Source organism: Crocodylus siamensis, chromosome 6, assembly GCF_052110815.1.
Source record: "Crocodylus siamensis isolate JL-2025a chromosome 6, ASM5211081v1, whole genome shotgun sequence".
NCBI classification, from domain to species: domain Eukaryota; kingdom Metazoa; phylum Chordata; order Crocodylia; family Crocodylidae; genus Crocodylus; species Crocodylus siamensis.
In genome coordinates, this window is record NC_143400.1 from 41,514,028 (window position 1) to 41,535,656 (window position 21,629).

At 44.8% G+C, this 21,629-nt stretch overlaps 1 protein-coding gene across 1 annotated transcript; it reads right to left on the reverse strand.

The window, feature by feature from the left end:
• Positions 1 to 13,347: 13,347 nt before the first annotated feature.
• On the reverse strand, positions 13,348 to 18,861 carry TMEM230 (transmembrane protein 230). Its single transcript, XM_090055357.1, has 4 exons — positions 18,763 to 18,861; positions 15,583 to 15,710; positions 14,863 to 14,985; positions 13,348 to 14,669 (listed from the first exon to the last, which is right to left on the reverse strand). Exons 2-4 carry the CDS (start codon positions 15,679 to 15,681, stop codon positions 14,529 to 14,531), a joined length of 363 nt encoding a protein of 120 aa, XP_089911483.1. The 5' UTR covers positions 15,682 to 15,710; positions 18,763 to 18,861; the 3' UTR covers positions 13,348 to 14,528.
• Between the last annotated feature and the right edge of the window lie 2,768 nt (positions 18,862 to 21,629).

Genomic DNA, 21,629 nt, shown 5'->3' on the forward strand with positions numbered 1-21,629 from the left:
TGCACTGCAATATTATTTGATTCTCTTCCAGTTTAAACAATTTCACTGAATTCGCTGTATAGGGGTCACACCATGCTAGGAAAGTAGCAGAGATGACTCAGATCTGAGTACATCCTCCACCAAGAAATTTGGCATGAAACAGTTCATCTTCTCCAAGATTTGCAGAAATACTAAGTTATTATTTAAATGACTCAAGATATTCTAACAAAATATATAGGGAATGGATTTATTTTGGCCAGAAGTGGCAATGACAATGTTCTTAGACTGTTCTGCCAAAAAAGATAAATAAATACAGTAATAAAAGCAAGTGGCTGATCTCTGCTCTAAGATACCCTCTGGCAAGGTTGAAGCAACCGTACAGCTTTTCAAAGGATTTATATTAGTATAAGTCTGGAGCAACTGTGAGCAGGACCTGGCTCATGGTTATTATCAATAACTGCAGCAGACTCATATGAGGACAACTCTAATGTCCTTCTAAAAGCAACTCTCAACTAGCTAAAGTGTGTGAAAAGCTGTGCGAGTTAATAGACATGTCACTGGACCAGAGCTTAGGAGATCTGGCACCTGTTCTTAGTTGGTCCACTGACTCCTCCATGTAACTATTTTGTTATAGCTACATTGCTATAAGCCTGTATTGGAAACACGCTTTATATTGGTATGATACTGTTGGCACTAGTGTAACTTTACCCACTTCTGAAACTGCACTTACATTTTTCCCCCACTCCAATTAGGGCTTTTCAGAGACAGCAAACTCTGCTTTTACTATAGGGGTGCAGCCCTGCAATACTCGGACCTAACAACGTTTCTAACATTAAAGCATTTCTCTACATGCAGACATTAATCCAGAATGAGACAGAGTGTAAATTCAAAGCAGAAAGGTTATTCTGAATTACCTTGGATTTATCTACATTGGGAAGAAAATTCACTCTACTTTAATCTGAATTAAAACCAGAATAGATAATTCCTGGTTAACTCCTGGTGTGGATGCTCTTATTCTAGAATAGGGCCTTGTCTACATTGGCCACATCCACATGAGCATGGGTGTTTGGTTCCCTGGGGACAAGTAGTGCTACTTGTCACTGGGGAATGCCTGTGCCACACTTGCTCTGGTGCGCAGCAGGTTACCCAGGGTAGGGTAGGGGAGGTTGGGGCCAACAACTGTGCTGGCCCCAGCACCCTTACCTGGGGTCCTGGGGGCCGGGAAAGCCGCAGCCGCGAGTGTGGCTCCGACTGGCCAGGCTCCAGTTTTGGGCAGCTTCTGCTGTTGCCACGTGTACCGCCTCACTTTTTTTCCCCACGCAGTGTTTTTTTGACCCTGGACTCTTCTGCAGTCAACACTCCTCCCCACCTCCCCCCGTGCTGCAAGGTAGCAGCGCCGGGAATGCCTGTGTGTGGCACTGCAGACAGGTTTGTGGCACCACATACTGCCGCACTCGTCAGAATGCGGTCATTAGGTTTCACCTCCAGAACGTTCATCATCTTACAGCCAGCAACACTACTTTGTCACTTTACCGGACTGTAAGAAGTTCTGCGGTCAAAAACAGCGACCCAGGGCTGACAGTGCTCTAATCAACACCAGTGGCATCTACACTGGAATTTTGCTGATGGCTATATGTTGGATAAAGAGATGCATCATGTGGGCAGGTTGTTTTAGCTAGGTTTTGCTAATTCACATCAAATGTCTGTGTGGATTTATGCAGACTCTGAGCAACCAACAGGTTACTCTGTTTGTCACTACAACCTGAACTTACTCTAAAGTAAGCTTGTATTCACTTCCATTCTCCTTGGGCAAAAAGAATGATTGTTAATTATGCACATCAAAGCAGCATGAGCTCCTGCTACATGTGAGCTGCAGAAGGAGCAGTTTGCTGCAGCACGGGTTAAAGAAAGAAAGAGGCAGCACCACAACCCGTGGACTAAAATGTCCCAACAGAACAGATTAGACTCAAGGACAGGGCTATAAGGATCACGTAGGGTGGCTGCATGTCAGCTTTGCTGTGGATCTTCATACACTTGGTTAGAGACAGAAGAACTTCCTGAGGCAGAAAACAGAACTGGGCAGAAAAACAAACCAAAGCAAAATGCAAGAACAAGCTGCTTGAAATAACCTGCGCTGTGGAAAGTCGGGATTTGGGGTAACTAACACATGAACTAATACTACAAAACTTCAGCACAGAAACACGCCACAAAGATAGCCTTCCTCGTTATTTCCCAACCAAGACCCAGACTCCATTGTGCTGGAGTCCAAGTACAGGCGGAAAGACAGTTCAAGCCCTGGAGAGATGACAAAGATGACATTTCTTCTACAAAATGTAGAAGAAAGGAGACACAGACAAAGTGGTTTGTGTCATATGTGACGGAGCTGGGAACTGAGCACGCTTTTCAAGCCTCAGTCCAAAACCAGCCTTCTTTCAGTTAACTTCTTGCCCACCAGATCCAAGCTGAAGCCTCCGTGCTACCAATTTACCCTAGCACACCATACTCATAGCTGTAATACCCATGAATCTTTCCACCACTACATTAAATAAGCAAGCAGAGAAGCTTGAATTGGGAATATTCAAGTGCCAACTCTTTAATTCCATAGGCTGAATTCCCCAGTCCCCACTGCTTCTGTTTTAAAATGTCACCAGCTGGCTAAGAGAGGCTTTTTGTGCCTGAAGCTGGAGCCCATTTAGTCTGCTGAGCTGCTTTGGGAAATATTCTTTCACTGACCACATTATCAAGCCTACCTCTGCCCTGACACAGTGGAATATATTAAAGGAATGTACTTGACCTGCAGCAAGAACAGCTGGCACTTGGAAACCCCACCAGAATGGATGCTAGTACAGAAGAAGCCATACTACTGCATCTGTGGTTAGACAGACAGGAAACCAAAGAACTGATTTTATAGCAGCTGAAAGGCCTTTTCAAATGATAAGTTAATGAAAATAATTAACCAAAAAAATTATTTCACAGTGTGGTTAATTAATATTTGTAGCCTTAGGGCCTCAACCAAGGTCTGGCTCCCTTTGTGCTGGGTACTCTCCATACAGACTGAGCATGAGATTTCCTGCTGAAGTGAACTTACAGTATGAACAGACAAGACAACAGAAGGTGGATGATCCCCATTTTACAGAGCTGAACCCCAGAGAAATGCCCAAGGTTGCCCCAGGGAGTCTAAAGCAAAGCAAAGAATTGTAATCTCAAGAGTCCCCCACCTAGTCCCTTACCCACAGTCTCTCTTTGGTGTAAATGGATCCCTGCTGTTGTCAATTTATGTCCAATTTATGAGGATCTGGCCTAAAGTTTTCCAGCAGCATCCTGAGACAGCTAGGACTTCATTTCCTAAGACGATCTAAGAATTTGCTGAACTGTGAGTGTCCATTCAAAGCTGATGTTTTTACACATCCAAATCCTTCCCGAGAGAGGCTGGGTTTTTGATCCACAGGGTTCATCAGTCATGATCTGTCAAGTGTGACACAGTGTGATATGACAAAGGCAGCTGAACATCACGATGCAGGGCAATGGGCTTGTTGCATCCTATCCAGCATGTCAGTGGCAAGGGAATCCATTATTTACCTACCCAGCAGCACCATGGACAAGGGCAGAGATGAACACTGAGCAAAGCCTCTCCTGAGTGCCGACACTTCCACAAATCTGCTGGTGCTCCTTCTTATTAATACTGTGGTTTCCTCTCTTCTTCATGCTTTAGCAGTAAGTCTATGGGATTCCCTAAGGGAGCAGAGTCAAGCCTTGCAGCAAGTCTTTAAATGAGGCTGGATGATTTTATAACATGCAATTGAGGTGATTAGCTATGCCTCCTAATGACAGACCAGGAGACTCAGAGACTTCAGCTGTGCAGAATGCAGCTGGCCTCTTTCTTCATGTTTCACATATGCATCAGTTCACTCTTTGCTGACTTCCAGCACATGTCCAAAGTTGGTTTTAGCTCTCTATGGCCCCTGAATGCATTGGGACCCATGTATCTCAAGAGGCAACCTGTCCTCTTATGATGAAATGCTATGCCTGGGACCAGCCAGGGCGTTGGAGAGAAACTCCCTGTATTTCTGTGACCCGATGATGGGAGCCAGGGCACCAGATCTAATCTTTCCATTGACCCCCCCCCTTGATTTATGGGGCACCTTCCATCTCAGGATCTCTAAGCATTTTACTGACACTACTAATGAGGCTTTTCAATACCTGATATTATACCAATCTTCCATATAAAGAAAGCAAAGCAAGGGTAAGTTAAGTGATTTGTTTGAAGTCGTATACAGAGACAGAAGGACTGACTCCTTTGCCTGTGCAGTGACTGTTAGGATCCAATTCTCCTTCAAGTCTCCTTCTCATACAGGTGTGGCTTTATGAACATTTGCACTGCTATTGCTTTACCAGGACTGCCTGGCCTCTGCATTTCTCACCAACAAGGAATGAAAGGCTAAAATACAGGTGGCAAGTTAACAACATGATTTGTAGCAAGAGCTTAAATAAATGGTCCTAGGCAATCAGTGCTAGCAAGCAGATGATCCTTTCAAGACCTGCAAGCAGCTACCTCTTGGCTCTGGGTAAATATTTCAAGATAAAACTAATTAGTTGTGACCAGTGGATTTTGACTTTGATGTGCCAGTTCAGGTTATAGTGCTGATTTCTCCACAGCATTTGATCTTACGGTGCCAAGGCAGATCTCCCACATGGCTCATAAAGAAACTTAATGATGATACATTGCACTTTTGTTCCTAGGTGCAACTGCAGGCAGCTGGCAAAAGCATTCTGTATGAATCTTCCAAGCTTTCCAAGCAAAGTTACAGGAGCAGGCTTTGTGATGTCATTTCAGAAAGATGTAACCAAGTGCCCTGTTCTGCTATACACATCAGAGGATGAATGAGGGGAGAAAATGGTATGGTACTGTTCTTGACTCCTCCTACAAAATAAATCCATCCCATGTGAGGCACCAACATAAACTGCCATTCACTGGAAATTATATGGATGCCTGAAACAGGATGGGCTCAAGCCCAAAGAGCACATGGGTTTGCTGCTCTTCAGCAAGATTTCAATAGGGCCGTAACTCAGATGTTCTGCTGAGGCTCTTGGGACCTCACATCTTTTTGATGGGGAAATGAGGAAGAAGACAGAGGTATCTCCCAAACTCTTCCACTGCAGCATCAAAATGAGACACGGTCTTAGATCTGCGAAGTGAGTTCTCTCTCCATTTATTTACAAGAAATGAAATAGTGACAAGTTAGGTGACATCTAAGCTAATCCAATGGGGTACTTTACAGCCGACAGAGCTATTGAGCTAAGCTACCTTCAGACTCTCACAAAAATGGTTGCACTGCTAATGATGATTTCTGGACCAAAACAACTGGCACTTGTATGTTATTTTAAATGTAAGCTCAGATTTTGAAGAACCAGGCAGCAGGCTCAGAGAGGTGCCAGTACGCAGAATAGGCATGTACAAGTAATTTCCAAACCCTGCTCTGGAAAGAGATCAACATTCTTTCCTGACTAACGCTGGCTACCAGAGCACGTGGATCCTATTAATTCCAACTCTAGATATAAATAGGTTTGAGTCTCCCTCCCTGGCACACAGGGAGAGAGGAACCAGAATGAAGGGGCCATAGGGATAATAGGGCTGTGAATTCAGTAAAGCTCAAACCATGGTGAGTTAGGTGCTGAGACAGAAATGAGGCATGTAGGAAGCCAGGTTTCTCTCGATTCTGTCTAGTGCCTTAATCAGAAGAGGATCCCTCCTTCCTAATGTATGGTTCTCAGTAGGATTTACGATGCAAAGCACCCAGGAAAAGGCTCTGCGGATCAGTAGCACTCCTTTAGATGTAGCTTCCTGAGACAATAGGGGCTGAAGCCTATCGAAACGCAGAGAGGTAAAACAAACAGCAGCAACAATGGTGAAAGGTCAGTTTGATTATTTGGAAATAATCTTTTCTAATCCACATTGGAACGTTTTTGTTTTAATATAAATTTTTATCCTGACCCTTGTCTGTACTCAGAGTATGTCTGATTCCCTCAGGAGGTTGGGGAGGACAGAATCCCAGTGAGCTGACTGGGCTATTTTTAGTTAAGCCCAGTATTAATAAAAATCTCAAGCTGCTTCTGTATGAAAGGAGGAGAAAAGAAACCCTGGGAACATGCACATCTGCCTTTCACACAGTAATACTAGAGCACACCATGCCCTAGATTTTAAAGGTCCTGATACAGCAAGACATTTAAGCATGTGCCTAGCCTTCTTTGTAAAGTCAGAATGTACACTTTGCTAACAGTTCTGAACTGGTAGGTTGAAGCCAGAGGACAACAGAGAGCTTGGTAAAGTGCTGCTAAAAACAGCTAGGAGGGATGCCAGTGGGAAGTCCTGGGGAAACAAAGGAACCAAAGCAAAACTTTAGGAGGCAGAAGATGCCACAGTGGATCTTACGGGTGTGCTGTGTTTGGGACTCCCACTAACATGCTACGCAAAGCAGGGAGACCCCTCTTGCAACTGAAGCATCCATTTAAGCCAGAGTACAAGCTAAACCCTAACTAGAAGGGACAAGATTGCACAGATTCATCCTTCTCTGTCCTGCAGCTTTTTATGTCCCCATTTATGCAAAACTGAAATGGGCTATAAGAATAGCAGCACAGTGCCAAACATAGCTGAACCTGATGGATTGCTGTTGATGGAAGAAGGCCAATGTGGTGCCGACCTTCAAGAAAGGGTGGAGAGTGGATCCGGCTAACTACAGGCCTATTAGCCTGACTTCTATCCTGGGGAAGATCTTAAAAAAGTTTATTAAGGAGGCCATCCTTGAGGGACTGGCCCAGGCTAACATTCTAAGGAACAGCCAGCACGGGTTTGTTGCGGGTAGGTCTTGTTTGACCAATCTCATTTCCTTCTATGACCAGGTGACCTATCACCTGGACAAGGGAGAAGAGATTGATGTCATATATCTTGACTTCAGAAAAGCTTTTGATCTGGTATCCCATGATCACCTCTTGGCCAAACTGCCCAGTTGCGGCCTTGGCTCCACCACGATCCGCTGGCTGGGAAATTGGCTTCGTGGTCGGACCCAGAGGGTTGTGATTGATGGCAGTCACTCATCATGGTGCCCTGTGACCAGCGGGGTCCCTCAAGGCTCTGTCCTGGGACCCATACTGTTCAACATCTTCATTAACGATGTGGACATTGGAGTCAGGAGTGGACTGGCCAAGTTCGCCGATGACACCAAACTTTGGGGCAAAGCATCCACGCCAGAAGATAGGCGGGTGATCCAGGCTGACCTGGACAAGCTCAGCAAATGGGCAGACGAGAACCTCATGGTGTTTAACACCGATGAATGCAAGGTTCTCCACCTTGGGAGGAAAAACCTGCAGCACCCTTATAGGCTCGGCAGTGCAACGTTGGTTAGCACTACAGAAGAAAAAGACTTGGGGGTCATCATTGACCACAAGATGAACATGAGCCTGCAATGCGATGCTGCGGCTAGTAAAGCGACCAAAATGCTGGCGTGCATCCATAGATGCTTCTCGAGCAAATCCCGGGACGTCATTCTCCCCTTGTACTCGGCCTTGGTGAGGCCGCAGCTGGAGTACTGCGTCCAGTTTTGGGCTCCCCAATTCAAAAAGGATGTGGAGAAGCTTGAGAGAGTCCAGAGGAGAGCCATGCGCATGATCAGAGGTCAGGAAAACAGATCTTACGATGACAGGCTGAGAGCCATGGGACTCCTTAGCCTGGAAAAGCGCAGGCTCAGGGGTGATCTGATGGCCACCTATAAGTTTATCAGGGGTGACCACCGGGATCTGGGGGAACGTTTGTTCACCAGAGCGCCCCAAGGGATAACGAGGTCGAACGGTCACAAACTCCTGCAAGACCGTTTCAGGCTGGACATAAGGAAGAATTTCTTTACTGTCCGAGCCCCCAAGGTCTGGAACAGTCTGCCGTCGGAGGTGTTCACCTACATTGAACACCTTCAAGAGTAAATTGGATGCTTATCTTGCTGGGATCCTATGACCCCAGCTGACTTCCTGTCCTTTGGGCAGGGGGCTGGACTCGATGACCTCCCGAGGTCCCTTCCAGCCCTAATGTCTATGAAATCTATGACAGGAAAGCAAGAACCCCACTGCAGGGACTGAGCTAAGCATACTTTCCTGACTAATGCCAGGAAGATGCTGGGATATTTCAGATGATATTCTGTTTGTTCAAGGGAAGCATTCATGGAAAGTACTCTAGACAGTTGATACTGCCTCCTTCCCCAATCCCATACTTTTCCTTTTCATTCTGTGCAGGCATCACACCACAGGAGATAAAACATTTTGTATCAAGAAGTCAAGATCAATATCAAGCCTGCCCACACATGATCAACCAGTCTGCTGATCAACTGGAAGGCCAGACCCTGAAAGCCTCAATGCACCTAGGTCTTGGTCTGGCTTTTGAGGCATCTGACCACACACCAACCACTGCTGAGGAAGGGAATCAAGAGATCTGAGATCTAACTCTGGTTCTGGCAGTTAATCACCACGAGTTCAGAGATGAGTCACTTCACCTTGCTCTGCTCCCCTATTTTATGAGGTTTATTTAGTACATTGACTAAACACTTCTAGCATCACAGGCAACAGGTGTTACAAAGGTGTGAAGCTGCATACACCTTTCAAACAAAATTTTGATCCTATTGCGTTAAAAAGAATTGTTGCCATTGACTTCCATCAAACCAGGCTTTACTCCCCGCAGCTGGTCCAAAATGCCTAGCATGGTGCTCAGACAAAAACTAGAGTGCTCAATTACACCTGGGTGTTTGCATCCCTCAGACAGGAGCTGTCTCTGGCTTTCCGTGTTGCTGAGACCAGAGGGAGAAGCAGACACTGTGCCAGAGTGATGAGCTGCACGGAGCCTACATGAGGCTGTTGGCCAAGGTAAGAAGTGAATGGATGGCCATGCCAACAGTGTAACATTGCTGGTTAAATCAAACCAAAGGAAAGACTTGGGAGTCAACCATTCCAAGCCCTTCACTCCCCACATTAGGCAATTACTGTAGTGAGTGTGTAATAGGCCACCAGCCCCAAACACCAAGGTCCCTCTACGCTGGTCAGTCATCCTAGCAGCAGCTCAATCAAACATGCTCCCAGCACCATCAGAACACTGGCCCCTTCCACCAGGGTTCGCTTGATTTAAAAAAAACCATTTTGTGCCAGTTCCGTTCTTTGGATATTTGCTATATTTCCTCCCCAAAACCCTATTTGGCCTTTCTTCATTAAGCTGGGTCACAACAAGAGCTACTTGTATATCCTTATTGTCCGGCAGCTCTATGTCTGACTGAACCCTTCTATTGGATTAATGCTGCCAGGGCTGTCGCATGACCCTCAGTCACTAGGCTCAGCCACTTGGAACATGGTGTTGGATTGCCCTGGTGCTCTGAGATGGTGCCCTGTTTCAGTCTCTTTTTCTCTCTTTCTGTTGCAAGGTATTTATCAGCACAGAAAGCCATCCATGGAACCCCAAACCAGGACGAGAACAGCTGCAAGATGGCTTATTTCAATGTCTAACTGAAACTGTTTGCTGAAGCTCTACTCCCTGATAGGGAAGGACATCACTCCTGCACAGGAACAGGCTGTGAGAAGCGCTAAAAGATCAACATTAATTACATTTGGCATTTCTGAGCCTAGAGCTACAGGCAGCCCTCTCTCTCAGTTGGTGTCATCTGTTGTCACTGCCAGGATGAAAACCCTTGGCAGAGAGACTGGGAAACAGCCTGCACTCTGCTTCAGTGAGCTGGGTACACCACTCATACAGAAAAAAAAAAACAGTGTTTATGGACATGAGCGGCAGGGAAAGGAAATACCTACTAATCGGGCCTGGTTCTACTGTCAGTCTTACAGCACTGAGGCACAGCAGCTGATATGTGGGGCACACGGCTCCTCAACTACCAACCAATGTCATACGCTGCATTATCTAAATCTCAGAGCAGTCGAGACAAGGAAAACTCACGGTAGCATCATCATATCAGTGAATCCAGACCTGCCTCACATGCTTTGGGCATGTTAAAAAAAAATAAAAAAAAAAAATATATATATATATATCACACGTCTGGCTTTACAGCAATGAGTTTCTTTTAAAAATAATACAGCAGGGGCAATTTTTCTTTACCTTCTGGTTTTTAAGACTACAGGTATACTGGGGTCATATGTTCAAGCTTTTTCTCAAGTGTTACGGCTGCTTGTGCAACCTTAATTTAGCCTATCTGCATGCATTATAATCCATAGCGTACGTTCACATGATCACATGCTTTTTTTCCCCCCCCACAGGAACCCTGCCTCCCTCAGTCACAGGACAGATGGTACACAGCAATAAATAAGTTGCTTCATTTGCATTTTTCACTGTATGAGCCTGTGCCTTATTTACTATTCAAACCCTGCTCTGAATACAGAAGTAGAAGTCTCCTCAGAGAGTTTTCACTTGATGTTTGTTGTATTTCCTGCTTTGCAAACGATGAATTTATTTTCACACTGTTCCTGAAAGGCAAGGCACGGCCATTGTCTTCATTTTATATGGGGAAAGTGAGGCACACAGAGAGTATTATTGTTACTTAGGTTTACCATATTTTATCACATATAAGACATCCCCACAATGATACACAACTTGTTTTTGAAAAGCAGAACTTGGTGTTATATTGCACCCTCTGTGTGTCAAGCAAAAAACTGCAACACCAGAGCAGCTCCTTTAAGCATAATTGTGAGACCTGAAAAAAAAAATAAAAATCATGAGTTGACAACAGTGGGCACTTTGGGGCAAATCCTGGATGTGGACTTGCTTTGCCTAAATGGGCTTTGCATTCTATGCTGGTGCTTCTCACATTACAGAAAGAAGTGCTTGCACTGATCCACTTGTGCCTTTATTTGAAGATGAAGTAGTTGTAGCCAAGAGGAAAGCACAGCTTGCTGTGCCCTGCAGCCTGCCACTCACTGTCCTGCTGGTTCTGAGGCCCATGTTCCAGAACAGATGATGCCCTCCACAGCTCGCCCCTAAATTCTTCCATAACCACTCTCCATACATCCTCGGGGAAGTAATGGAGGTAGAAGTGCACTTGTCTACAGAATTTGTGCAGTGGTGCCTCCCCCCGTTTCCATACAGGCAGGGACTAAGAGTGAACTGCAGCAGGGGCTGGAGGCCTCCTTCTCTTTAACACTTCATTTCCTCCAGCATCCTCCTTCTCCCAGCTGCCCACTCTCACTTAAAAGCATCTTCCCATCATTCCCCTTTTCCACCTCCTTGTGCAAGTTTCCCATCCCAGGACAGAGGCCGACAAGACTGATTTACAGCTGTGTGTCAGCCACTGATCTCATTGCCTGGCCCAACCCTAATGGATGGATTTCAGCTGCTGTTAGAGTGTGACAACATCTGGACTGACATCAGCAATGACACCCGAACAGGGGACAAGCAGTGCCATGAGCCTGGGAAGGCCAAAGTGCTGGGCCAACCTGACACAGGAGAAGGGCCATAAGGCGCCTGTTTCACTCCCTTCTGGAAAAGGGGCAGATGCGGTATAGAAAGGGAAAGTCAGGACCCGGTCATCACTCGCTCCATTCCTGTGACAGACATATACAAGGCACTTAGTAAAGTGCAGCAGGCCAGGGGAGCAGACTGAATGTGTGTGGGAGACAGCAGGGCCTGGAGACTGAAACAGACTGCTGGAGTGTAAATGGAGGAAATGAAAAAGGGATAGGTGGAAAATAAGAGGCCTTGAAAATAAGCACTTCCCCTCTTGTCTAGGGAGGGTGAGGGGGTTCTCATAGTTTGACAAGCTCATCTGGGCCCCACCACTGAAAGTGATACCTGGCATGGCAGGAGCACTTCTCTTTTGAGACTCATACCTCCATCAGGTCTCAACTCCTGTGGCTAGCTGACAGAGCTGCTACCACATTGCACAGCCAGGGAAAGACACCGAGAGATGAATGGCTTGACTTTCAGGAGCAGGAAGCACATATCGCTTCCAAAGGCCAGAAGCTGAGGTTACTCCCTGCCCCTGAAATCCTCAGGCCATAAATAACTTGCCTAAATCTATACACCAAGTCTAGGGTGAAGGCAGAACTAGAGCCCTATACTGGCTCCAGCCAGCAGACACTGTTCCCTCCTGGACTTGTTATGTGAGTGCAATAAAAGGAGATCCAAACATCTGGCCCACACAGCCAAGTGATCAGCAACTTCAGGCGCTTTAAATTTTTCTAGCATCTATGGAAAAAACTTCCAACAGACTCGATTTTCACAAAGTGCTCAGCTCTCTTCTTCAGACAATAAGGCGGCCCCAAGTCTCAGTCTAGATAGACTTCACCCCAGAGAGGCTGGCAATGGGACACAAAAAGTGAAGAGGGAGAGCAAAAACCATTGCTCATTCTTGACAATCATGGACTAGCTTTTCTGCACGGCAGGAATTGTTTTCTAGGGGCCTGTGCAGATGGAATTCACTGGGACACAATTTGAATACAGAAGACAGTACTTATTTGCCTAAAAAATGAATTGGCACCTATTATTTGCCTGTAGAGTCCTTCATGCATAAAATATATAAAAAAGGAAGGGACCAACCCTGTGCTTGTTAAGCTGTGCTCCCTGTGAAAGCACCAAGACTTGGGTCTGAGACAGCCCTTTTACTAAGTGTACAGAATGCTCTTCCGGGAGTCTGAGAAACAAGACGGGCAACATTTGCTTCTTCTAAGCTCCCACGTACAAACTGTGTGAGCATGTAAAGTACCTTAAAAAAAAAAAAAAAAAAAGCATCCCTCTTGAGTGGATTGGATGGATGGGTAAGGATGGCACTACCAAGACCTAAACAACCTGTCCTTTAGAGCCCTTCTGTGGCTCTGAATTTGGATGGGAGACATTTCCAAATCTCACAGATCCTCAAGATAAATAAAACCCAGTCCTGCTCCTTCAGGCCATTGGTGTGCAGACCCTCTCCCTCCATGCCCAAGTTCACAGTGAATTTGTGATCTGTACACCAAAGCTGAATGAAAGAAGAGCAGGAGACAGAAGAGCCATGCTGGATCTGCAGAATGCACGTGCGTTACAGCCACACTGGAGAAGATAATTAACTCCATGAACTACCACAATACCTGGTTCAGTTGGCCCACTCTGCCTCCATGGCAGTATAGGCCCATAAACTGCTCAGAATCCTGCTTGGCAAACTGTAGCTTGTTGTCTATCCCCAATGCAGAACTGTAGCCTGTTGTGTACATTGCCATCAGGGATGGACAACAGAAGGGAAGGCACTAGGCCACAGCAAAACCTTTGTCTAATTCCTGACAGGGTTACCCCAGGAAGGGATGGGAAGGGATGTATAATGCATACAAGCCTCTTGGGACTTAAAAGCAGCAGGGTTTACTAACAAGTACAATACAGTCAGCTTTATTTCTATTAAATGCAGATGCTTGAGTTTAACAGAACAATTTCTCATTGCATATTTGCTGCCCACAAACAAACAGTCTGATATACTAGACACTCCAGACGCTGACTAGATGTTATACAGACAAGTAGCTTCCAGTTTGCTGATGACTTCCCAGAATACCCTAACAAAGCAATGCACACTGAACTCGTGTGGTACAGAATACAGATACAGAATTGCTTTGCACCTGGCTAGGGTATCACATACACCAGCTTCTACTGCTAAGATAAATTGCCCCCAGGTACTCAAAAACAGATAAATCCCTAATACAAAACTGGGAGCTCAACTTCCCTAATGGTCGCCAGCATTCAGAACCATGTCAGGAGACAGGGAATTTGGGACCTAGATGGTAATTTTTCATCCTCCCCTGCCATAGTTTCTTTAAAATGGTTAACGAGCCAAAAAATGTATCTTATTACATATTAGACAACAAGTATAATTGGTCAAAACTATTGGTATGAGGGGAAACAGCTTTCTTGGGTGGAATGTTGAAGCCAGGTAAGTGGCTCTCAAACTGACAGCTGTGGTGCAGAAAATACACTCCAGAGAAATCACAACACATGAATCTATTTTTTTTTCCTTATTTGCTTTAAGGCTAGTAGATATGTCAGTATTCCAGATGCAAACCAGGGGATATGTTGGAATTGTTTTGCTGAGTTTACAGCAACAAGAAACTGGATCTATATAGGTTACTGTTAATGACAAGAAGTCTCTGCTATAATTTTGCTCTATTTGAAAGATAAAATACACTCTGCTGGAAATAGTGATACATTTAGATAAAAATCAGAATTTTTTTTTAACCACCCTCAAGCTGTGTGTGTCATCTGTTTTATAAGAAATTGCTGTACATGCCCTGCCCTAGAATTTCTCAACAGGAACAAGGAATCTTATTTTCTGCTTTACCTAATGCTGCAATTGTAGCTGTCAATCTCCCTGTAACACGAGGGAAAAAATCTGGCAGTTATTTAATAAAACAGTTACAGGGCCAGGAAACTGCATCCTGGGATACATCTTCTTTAAGTTCTTACATGTTTTGCCTTAAATATCCAGGTTCAGGGTGATGACTAACAGCACTTATCACAGAAATGAGGACAACGCAATCCATACTCCATCTCTCCAGGGTGTGCATTAGTCATCAAAATCCGGGATGTCATCATACGAGTAGCCCCGATAGCCTTTGGAAGCATAGTAAGCAATGCGCAAGTGATAAAAGCCTGGCAAAAACACCAGGATCCCAATGATCAACACAGGGATGGCTCGGTCAGTGCCCTGAAAAAAGGGAAGAGGAAAGACACACAAAGTTAACGTAATACTCCTAACTAGGCAAGTCCCTATTGCAAAAGGTCTTATCTAGCATTAAGCCCTCCTTTGGCTCTGAATTTTCACCTTTGACAATGGAAGCTTGCAACAGACCTTTTTTGGCCATTATGAAACAAAGCTGTTAAAAACAGATTCCACTTACTCCTTTGCTAATGTATCCTGCAAGCAGGAGGGCTCCTATGACAATGAGAAGGGTCCCAATCATGAACAGCACTGTGGCAAGTGCAATTGCCTTGTAAGGGATTTTTGGCGGGCTCTTCTTGAACTGTAGGGAAGACAGATATTAAATGGCATTAAAAAAAAGTGGTACTAAAGACAACCCAAATGACATGAACACTTGCCCTCTTGCTTTTGCAGGAATATAAATTCAACACTTAGGATGAAGAGTAAAAGAGAAATCTCACAGGAACTATGGATCTAGCAGCAGCATCTCAGTCCTGTGAAACCAGCTTCCTTTTTAGCTGAGCATTCAGTCCCCACAATAGCCTTTTTTTTTTTTTTTAAAGCTAGGACTTGCATACAGCCATTGCCCCTCAGCTCAGGGGCACAGGGAGCAGTCCCTAGGGCTGTGTGAAGTTACAGAAGCCTCCCCAGAATTGCCTGTTACTTGTAACTCAAGCCAGAACTGATGACATCTCTGCAGGTAGGTGCATAGGGGGCATAATACAACAGAACACATGCATAGTCCAAAGGGCTTTTCCCTCGACTCCTTGCAAGTTGTTCATAGACGTTATACTGGACAAGAGCAGCACACAGAAGTTAGAGTGTAACCTCAGCCCTGACATAGGAACAGAACTCTGAACTCTCCTATATTTTTGGTGCACAAAAAGAAAAGAGGTCTTCCTCTGCTTTTCCCTTTTACCTGCAGGTCAATGTAACCTTCATCAGTGCTGGAGAGCTTGGAATACTTCACTTTGCTACTGGGGATGCCAGCAGCTAGATTCGTACGTGAAGGCATCATAACAAGAAGGCTGTGTCCTCAGCTAGAACCTAAAAACACAAAAAGTAAAGGATCATAGCAGGCAAGCGGGCAATCAGGGTCAGATACATACTGGTTAAAAACCACTTCTGAAGTGAACCACTTCCGAGTTTCCTACCTGTGTTACTAACCTCTTGACTCAACAAAAATGGAGGCTCAGCACTTGCATGGCTCAAGCAGATTTCCAAGTGCTTTCTATGTGCAGCTGATGGGTCACCAAATCCCTACCTTACAGGTGTGTAAAGGGAGGTCCAGAGAAGGATGCAAATTTGCCTTCAAGCAATGAATACAGAGCAGGGTAAAGGATGATCTCCTGGAGATCACCCCAAGTCCATGTCCTTTTAAAGTTTGGCTCTCTTTCCTCATCTGTGTTATTTCTCCACCTCTGTCTTTCCTTCAGTGTGGACCCAGAAAGCAAGCTGCCCAGTGTTCCCTGCTTTGGGATATGCACCAGGACAGTACAAATACAACAGACAAGATGGCACTTGGTTGAAGCTAAAATACTTTGCTGAGATCTACTAGGTTCAACATCATGTTCTTTGAGGTGCTCTGGTTACAAGTGACCAAAAAAGAAGGTTGGTCCCCAAATCCAGCTTCCTCCATCTGTAGGGAGAATTTCTGAGGTATTCTGCAGAACTTGCACACATTCCTTTCTAATAAAGAACAAAAACCAGCTCCAGGACCTTAAACACTGCCATGAAACAGAACAATCACAATCTGGGCAGCCCACACACAGGTCACAGCAGTGATAGACCAGTGTGGAGGAAATGACTGGCAAATGACATAACACAACCAACAGCGATGCAGTGAAAAGCTTGTCAGTCACAGGTCCTCACTGTTCAAGCAGGAATAGAATAGTGAAGGAAGCAGTGCTCAGAAATGGAGCTTTATTAAGTTATGCCACAACCCTACCCTCCAATTTCACCTTGCTGCAAGTCCAAGCCATGTGGTTTCCTTGCCAGCAGTGACAGCTCCTTAAGATGGGATTTCAGAGGCTGGTGGATGTGGCTTTGTTCTGCAATGCTCTCACTATGCAAGAGCTGAACCATGTACTTATCCTGCCACCAATGCCTCCTATGCACCTCTGAGAAGGTAATAGCTATGCTAGCCCTCAATTTATATTGCCACCAGAAAAACCCTCAGAGGCAGCTCTGGTTAAAAGCAGGGTGTGAATGCAAAACTACTGCATTTCCTGAAAGGCCCCTGTGCAGAGAAGGTCTTAGACCCAGCAGAGCTGATCTATTCTTTCCAGAGCCTCCACTGCAGTGTTAGCAGTGATGTCTAATGTACTCACTGCCACAATGCCTGGATGTTAGGTATCCGCATGCCTAAGCAACCATTTCAGATCTGCATTGCAGCCTGAAAGGACTCTCACCCATGGTCCACCAGAGCTACCACATTTACAGTGGACCAGACAGCCTTATGTGGGGAATGGTGTTCTCTCAGTATTCCCTAAAAACATAAAACCTGCCTACAGATAACAATGGTTCAGTGGCCCAAATTTAGTGTACTCAGCTTGTCTCTCTAATCTGTTGGACACCAAAGGGAGTGTACTTCCAAGCTACCCATGCCTCCAGAGCGCAGTCCCACCATCCCGCCCAGGAAGAGATCAAGACTGCTCCCTTTTTTTGTGCTCCGACACCCATCTTTGGGATATTCTCTTTCTATCAGTACCCTTCCCTTGCCAGCTTCAGCCTTGCTAAAATGATACATCACGGCTCCATTCTGAATTTGTTTTATACATGCTCCATTTTAAAATAGCTCCCAGAAGCCTGTATGCATCCTGAAAGGGATAGAAAGAAATGTTCAGTTCATGGAAGCTAGATGCCAACATCATTTCAGCTCTGGATTTGACACAGTGGATTTTTTTGTTCTCTTTATAGACAAAGCAGAAAGCCAAGCCAAGTTTCTCATTTCTGTAGCTCATGGTCATAAAAATACTCCCAAAAAACTGACAGCATTGCAAATTCTTAGTTCCTCCATGAGGCACTTATTCTCACCTCCTTCCCCCAGGCCTGCAGAAGCCAATGGCAATAGGACAGGTGACCAGGAGGTGCAGCATACTAAAAGTTACTTTCACAGCATAGCTGAGTAAGGTTAATGCACTTTGTAACTGCTGAGCCTTGCATGCAATTGCCACTTCAAAAAGGGAAAATCAAGTGCACACACTAGAAGCTGAGAACTGGACAATAAACCCAGGTCCAACTCCCTTTCTTGCACTGTAAAGACCCATTTCATTCAGAATAATGTGGGCTCGATTCTTCACTGACCTGCACTAGTTTTACCCCACAATTTCCCCTGGAATTACTTCTGCTTCATAGCACCGCAAGAGAAGACCCATGCAATCAATTCCCCTACCCATCAATGAACCAGAGGTTGAGCCTGAGCCCAGGAAACACTCCAAGCTCACACCTACAGTAACTCCACAGAAGAAAATGGAAGTAATTGGGGGTGGGGTGGGAGGGCAGTATATAAAGATCTGAGATCATACACAGCCTCACTATTCATTCTGGGTCAAACTAAGTGACAGTGACAGTCATAGTCATAGTGACAGTTCACACTACTGCACTTGCTTCCTGCTTGTCAAACAGGCTGGTCATCATTGACAGAAGCCACCCAGAGAAAAATTAGAAAGGTAAAATGTCAGCCTCAGCACAAAGGGTCAACGTTCACCCAATTTAATCTCCACCCCACAGCAATAGCAAGGTCCATTCCCACTGCATCTTGCCAGGACCTTGCATGGACAGAGGTGATTTAAAAAGTTTCAACTGAATTACAAAGGTTACATCAGCCAAACAGGGGTCCCAATGGCAAAGAGGAAGAACAAGGTACCCTCTCCCTCGCTAGATCTCAGGTTTGCCCACTGCTTCCGGAAACAAGTCTGAACTCTTGCCCTGCCTATTTCTTTTAGCTTGAGTTACCCCAACCCTTGGGAAATAAGGGAACCTCATCTATCACCTTGTGACTCAGTGTCACATTGAGGAAATCTGCTCTGCAAAGGCCTCCATAAGCAAGAGGCTGAGCAATTAAGAGCGGGACCCTCGCTGCAAGGCTACTTTGTACCTGCTGTTGGAGCCCATAGCTCCCCGCGCTGCTTCCTCTCTGGCAGTAAGAGCGGCATTCGCCCCAGGAAGTTGATTGTGTGCTTCCAGGGTATGGCCAGCAGGCCCTGCTCTACTTCCTTCCTGACAGCAAAGCTCTCATTGGTGGCTGGAAGTGACATGCAAGCTGATCTGGGCACATCCCACCCTGTTGGCTGCATGCAAACCCTCCCTATGCAGACTGCATTTGTATCATGTCAGGGATACAGCGCTTCTCAGCACACAGGGTCCTCCATGGATACAGCGCACAGGCAGCCTTCAACTTATGTTGCAGTTAGCCAAGGAATAAAACACAGCAGTGGGTTACTGCAGAGAGCCTTAATGAACAGGTTCACAATCTATGTTATCAGGTCCTGTAGCTTTACTGACTTGTTTCTTTGAAAGCCTGGCCAAGAGCCTTGGATTACGTGAGAAACTTTTCCCTAAACTTCCCTTTGCTTGTGGAAAAAGTGCTAGGACACAGGAATCATAAGACATGCACAGCAAAGGCAAAAAGCAGCCAGAATTTCTCTTTTTAAAAAGCAGGTCATTCTGGGGAACCTACCAAATAATTTGGCAAGGCTTGTAAGGTGACACAGTAGAAGAAAAGGCAAGCCATCAGACTAGTGAGAGCTGTTATTTAGCCTTACATCAGTCTCAGAACACGCTTATGCAACAAAGACAAGCAAGTAGTCTAGTAGCAACTCTCTCTGTGAACTGTAACTGTCAAATGGATCAGTAGACATTAAACCTATAGCCCCAAACCAAAAAAACACAAACAAAAAAAAAACAAGCAAACTGTTTCTTAACCCAACTTAAATTCCCATTCGTGGGAGGCTGCTTATGCTATTTTTTTCCTCCATGTCACCAACATTTATTACCTTGTTTCATGGAGTATCTTATGCCTCTGAAACAGTGGATCAGTCTTAGATTTGAAGCACTCCTTAATGTTAGGTTTTACTCCATTTTGAATAAGGAATAACAGCAAATCTTGTGCTGCAAAGAATGCAAAGAACCCAAGACTACAACAGGTCAGAGCATTTTTATTGCTAGGTCCCCATTTCAAATCACTGGGTGTAGTTTGTGTGCAGAACAGGGTTAACCATGTGCGTTACCCCATGCTTGAAGAGATAAATCAAGGACCACAGTTGATAGTCACTGCTCTAAAAGCATCCCTCAAACCCACAGAACCTAGATTCACTGTTGCTTCAGTAGCCTTAGATTGACAACTCCTAATTTCATCAGTTCACAGCACAGTTAGGGTTACATAGTACACATTGGGGTGAAAGAGCCCCTGTACCTTTAAGCTACATCTGTACTGAATTAACCATGTACCATGCAAGAGAAAATGTTTTCGCTCGATCTGAGCCCTCAAGAGGCTAATGCATTTGTTCAAAGGGCCAACACTGCTATTGCACCCTGCTCCAGTATTCCCCCTCCCCTGCCCAGGTTAAGAACTGACAGACACTGGCTGCCACAAAAGCCTAAAACTAGTTTTAATCCAAGGCAGCAAAAGCAGAATGTCCCAGACCTCGGCCTAACACTGTCACCTTGTGATAGTCTCCTGCCAAGTAGTTAACACTTGCCAGTAGTATTGTTTTGGTTCATTTTAAATGATCTTACTGAAGTGTTTCAGTAGATCTCATTCTAATTTTGTTTTAAAAACCAGAAACCCAAAACACCCCAACTATGTATTTCTGGTACGTGAAGGTACTGGTGCAGAAAACAAATCTCACTAATGGGGGGGGGGAAGCTACACATACACATAGTAATGAAGGCTGATAGTAATATCTAAATTAGTCCTTTAATAAGCAATTACTGTCATTTAAAAAAACAAAAAAAAAAGTGAAAAAAGGTAGAGAAGAATGAAGAGATTACTGACAACTACATTTATAAGGCTTCTTGAAGTTCATCAAGGCAGTGGAAGTCAACTGACAAATTGCTTCCAAGACCCAACAGCTCTTCAACAAGACCTGATAGTGCTTAACATGAGCCATGCCACTCTGCTTTGATGGCATTGGTTTCTCTACTTAACCGATTACATCTCCAGTACTCGGTCACATTCCAGAGGTGGAGGTTATACATACTGATCAGTCCATTAGTAATGAAATGTTCCTTTAATGCCACAGTATCAAGCACTACTGGGTGCCTTCGCCCCCCTGCTTCACAGGCCCTAGTTTAATAAGGCTTTGAAGGGGGGGGGGGGAAGAAGGGAAGGGTTCCCACTGATGCCTACAGTGAACCTTAGACACTGTAAATTACTGTAAATGTTTACCTGCAAAGGTTAAAAGATATCATCTAGTAATCCTGGAAATTGTCTTGTTGTGAAGATATACAAGGCTACTTATCTAGACCCTTGCATACATATAGTGTATGCCTAGTTAGGTGACATCAACTGATGGAGCCAGTAACAGTATGGGTATGAACTTGCATCAGATTACATGTCAGATCTACAGATAGTTACACTAGACTCCAAAAGCACCCCATGTATAAGAAAAACCAGGTCTGACAGACATGTACATTGTCCCTGCAGTTAGGTCTCCTTTCTGTAGAAAAATCATTCTACTTACTTGTAGTCCTGACCAGCTGAAACAATTTAATTAAAGGAATATCATATTGAGACCATCCTTTATTTGCCACCTGCAGCCACCAACTTCCAAATGTTGTAATAAGTATTCCTTCACTTTTTCAAATATTATGCATCTTGCCAAATTCAGTATTGCCTACCTGCTTGCAATTTAGTTAACAACTGGTAGTATGATGATCATAATACCTGTTAACTATTCATGGTCATGTGAGGTACCAGGAACAATTTATTTCATTACAGATCCAGCTGATAATCCTTTAATT

What these genes read in the sequence shown, in the direction of transcription:
- TMEM230 (XM_090055357.1), bottom strand. Translation starts at nt 15,681, where the DNA reads ATGATGCCTTCACGTACGAATCTAGCTGCTGGCATCCCCAGTAGCAAA. An exon ending in AAGGTTACATTGACCTGCAG is followed by an intron (nt 14,986 to 15,582) that starts GTAAAAGGGAAA and finishes TCTTCCCTACAG; the next exon opens with TTCAAGAAGAGCCCGCCAAA. An exon ending in CAGGATACATTAGCAAAGGA is followed by an intron (nt 14,670 to 14,862) that starts GTAAGTGGAATC and finishes CCCTTTTTTCAG; the next exon opens with GGCACTGACCGAGCCATCCC.